General features: G+C 38.5%; 1 protein-coding gene across 1 annotated transcript in view; it reads left to right on the forward strand.

Moving 5' to 3' along the window:
- Nucleotides 1-2,372, forward strand: part of kalrna (kalirin RhoGEF kinase a) — a gene marked incomplete at its 5' end in the record, with an annotated part of 224,213 nt that overhangs the window by 179,424 nt on the left and 42,417 nt on the right. The window contains 2 exon segments of the mRNA XM_014027944.1: nt 1,458-1,527; nt 1,614-1,700. Coding sequence (XP_013883398.1) covers nt 1,458-1,527; nt 1,614-1,700 — 157 coding nt within the window.

A 2,372-nucleotide genomic window follows, 5' to 3' on the forward strand; every position in this document is an offset into this window, starting at 1 on the left:
CATCAGACCAGGCAACGTTTTTCCAATCTTCTCTTGTCCAATTTCGATGAGCTTGTGCAAATTGTAGCCTCTAACTGTGACCTCTAACTTATCCTACAACACCAAGCTTGACACATGGACAGTTCCAACTTTGACAGATTACATGCTCGTATTTATGAATGAATGATACTTTATTGATCCCATGAAGGGAAATTACAGTTYGGAACGAMCCGTTCAAGAGAWATAGACAAAACACAACAGACTAGAAGGCRCTACCCTTAAAARWAAAAAGAAATACCACATGACGATAAATGTCCTTCTAGTTTTTCAACTAAATTACTACTCTGAGAACAGTATTACTTTAAACGAATAAATATGACTGGCGAACACTATCAGTGTCTTAAATGAAGCTGAGCAGACACCCCTTTTCATCAAATTAAAAAATGCGTAACTTTATTGAGCTGTCAGAAAAACAAATGTGGCAGATAAACTACACTTTACTTAAAACAAATGTAAGAAATGGAAATATTTTTAAAAGACCAACTTGTGTATAAAGAACATAATGAGGAAAACACTTCCCTCCATCTCTCCCTTCCTGAAGACTTGGTCTGAAACGCTTCCTTGTCCACAGATTTGGTTGGACACATGTCCCAGTCAACGCCTGTATTTTTGTGGTCTTGCAGTTTAACGTGACTCAAAGTAGAAGTTCCACTTTACTGTCAGATCATAAAAAATGTGGTTTCTTTTCAAAGATTACGATCTTTAAACTAAAGGTTAGTTTAAACTTTTAAAACATTCTCAACTCCTTGCTTTCTGTTTCTGGTGTAATTTCATGTCAGAGTTATAGCACCACTTACAGGGCTGATATGGGTACTACAGCATTTTGTTTGTTTTGTKTTTTTGTTTTTCCATGTGGATGAAAACATTTGTAAAAACTGTASTGTTYACCAGTGGTGGGCAGCACTAATTTAAAAATTTGTTGCACTAACCCTAAAGCACTAATACTCTGAAAMATTTAGCAAAAGCTAATTATAAAGCACTAACTGACCCCTGGAACATTYTTAAAAGTTAACRYGAGACAATATTTACTGTGTGCAGAAYATTGTCAATATGTCACCCAGTGGATAAATGACACTCATKAACAMAATGTGACAACTTTCACCCTCAGCTGTTAACATTAATGTTGATCAATAACATTTAAAGACCTCAGTTAGTGCTTCTAAATTTAGCCTATAAATTTAGCAAGTGCTAATCCACTAATGCATTTAAAAAGTAGCAAAAGCCCTAAAGCACTAATCAGGAAATTAGTTCCCCTGTTGGTGCTTTAGGGGGACTGTGCCCACCACTGCTGTTTGCCGATCTTTTTTAGGAAGATCAAAAAAGACTGATTGGTAAAAAAGAAAAGATTCCCTCGTGAACAAGGACTCAAACATGTTGGTTTGTACTTGCTGCTGATRGACGACTCTTGTGCTTCTCAGCTTCTTTGTAGGCGAGATGGAGAAATGCCTTGAGGACCATGAACTCCTTCCTGAGCTCTTCATCAAACATGTGAGTGAAAGGGACGTCCCAGAATATTTACCTGATGAGCCCCCAACCCTGTGATCTGCTGCCTGAAAACCTTGTTTGTTTTTCAGGAGAGAAGACTATACATGTACGTGATCTACTGTCAGAATAAACCCAAGTCAGAGTACATCGTAGCAGAATACGATGCATATTTTGATGTAAGTGAAATATTCTTTTTTTTTTGTTATGTATCAGCCACTGTATCTGAGCAGGATAACGATTTAAAGGCATGTTTGTAGACTGTGCCTGACAGGACATTAGTCAACCGATGTTCAGGAAAACCTCTAGGAACTCTCTTGCAGTTATTTGCATGTGATGTAGGCTGGGGCAGCATGGCTAAAAATAACACATTTTTACACAGAATGGTGTTGCATCCTCAAAAACTCTCATGTTCCTATAAATGGTTCTTTCGCATTAGGTGCCATCACTGGGTTTTGTTGCAGATTCTGTGCAAATCAGTTGTGTTAAAGAAGGAGCTCTAACCCTAACCACCCCTACTTTTATCTATATCAATAAAATATGAATGACTAAAAGTTTGAGATTGCAAATACAAGCAGTCAAAATAAGTTTTCGCTACAGGTTAGCTGGACTCTCCGTTAAAGATTGGTTGAGAAGTTCAGTTATGTAGTAGAGACTTGTCCCAATACCAGCACTCCCACCCTCTTGTACACTTCAAATGCACGTTCATGTTGAAGGGTTTGAGTGCGTAGTGTGTCCCACATTCTCCACAACTGCCCTTTGCCCCGCCCATTTAGGGTACAATTTCCGCCCTTCCGCGAAGTCTGCGTTTTTACGGACTTCGGTGAAGTGTATTACCCGCAATTCATTGC

Source organism: Austrofundulus limnaeus, unplaced genomic scaffold, assembly GCF_001266775.1.
Source record: "Austrofundulus limnaeus strain Quisiro unplaced genomic scaffold, Austrofundulus_limnaeus-1.0 Scaffold701, whole genome shotgun sequence".
Classification (NCBI taxonomy): Eukaryota; Metazoa; Chordata; class Actinopteri; order Cyprinodontiformes; family Rivulidae; genus Austrofundulus; species Austrofundulus limnaeus.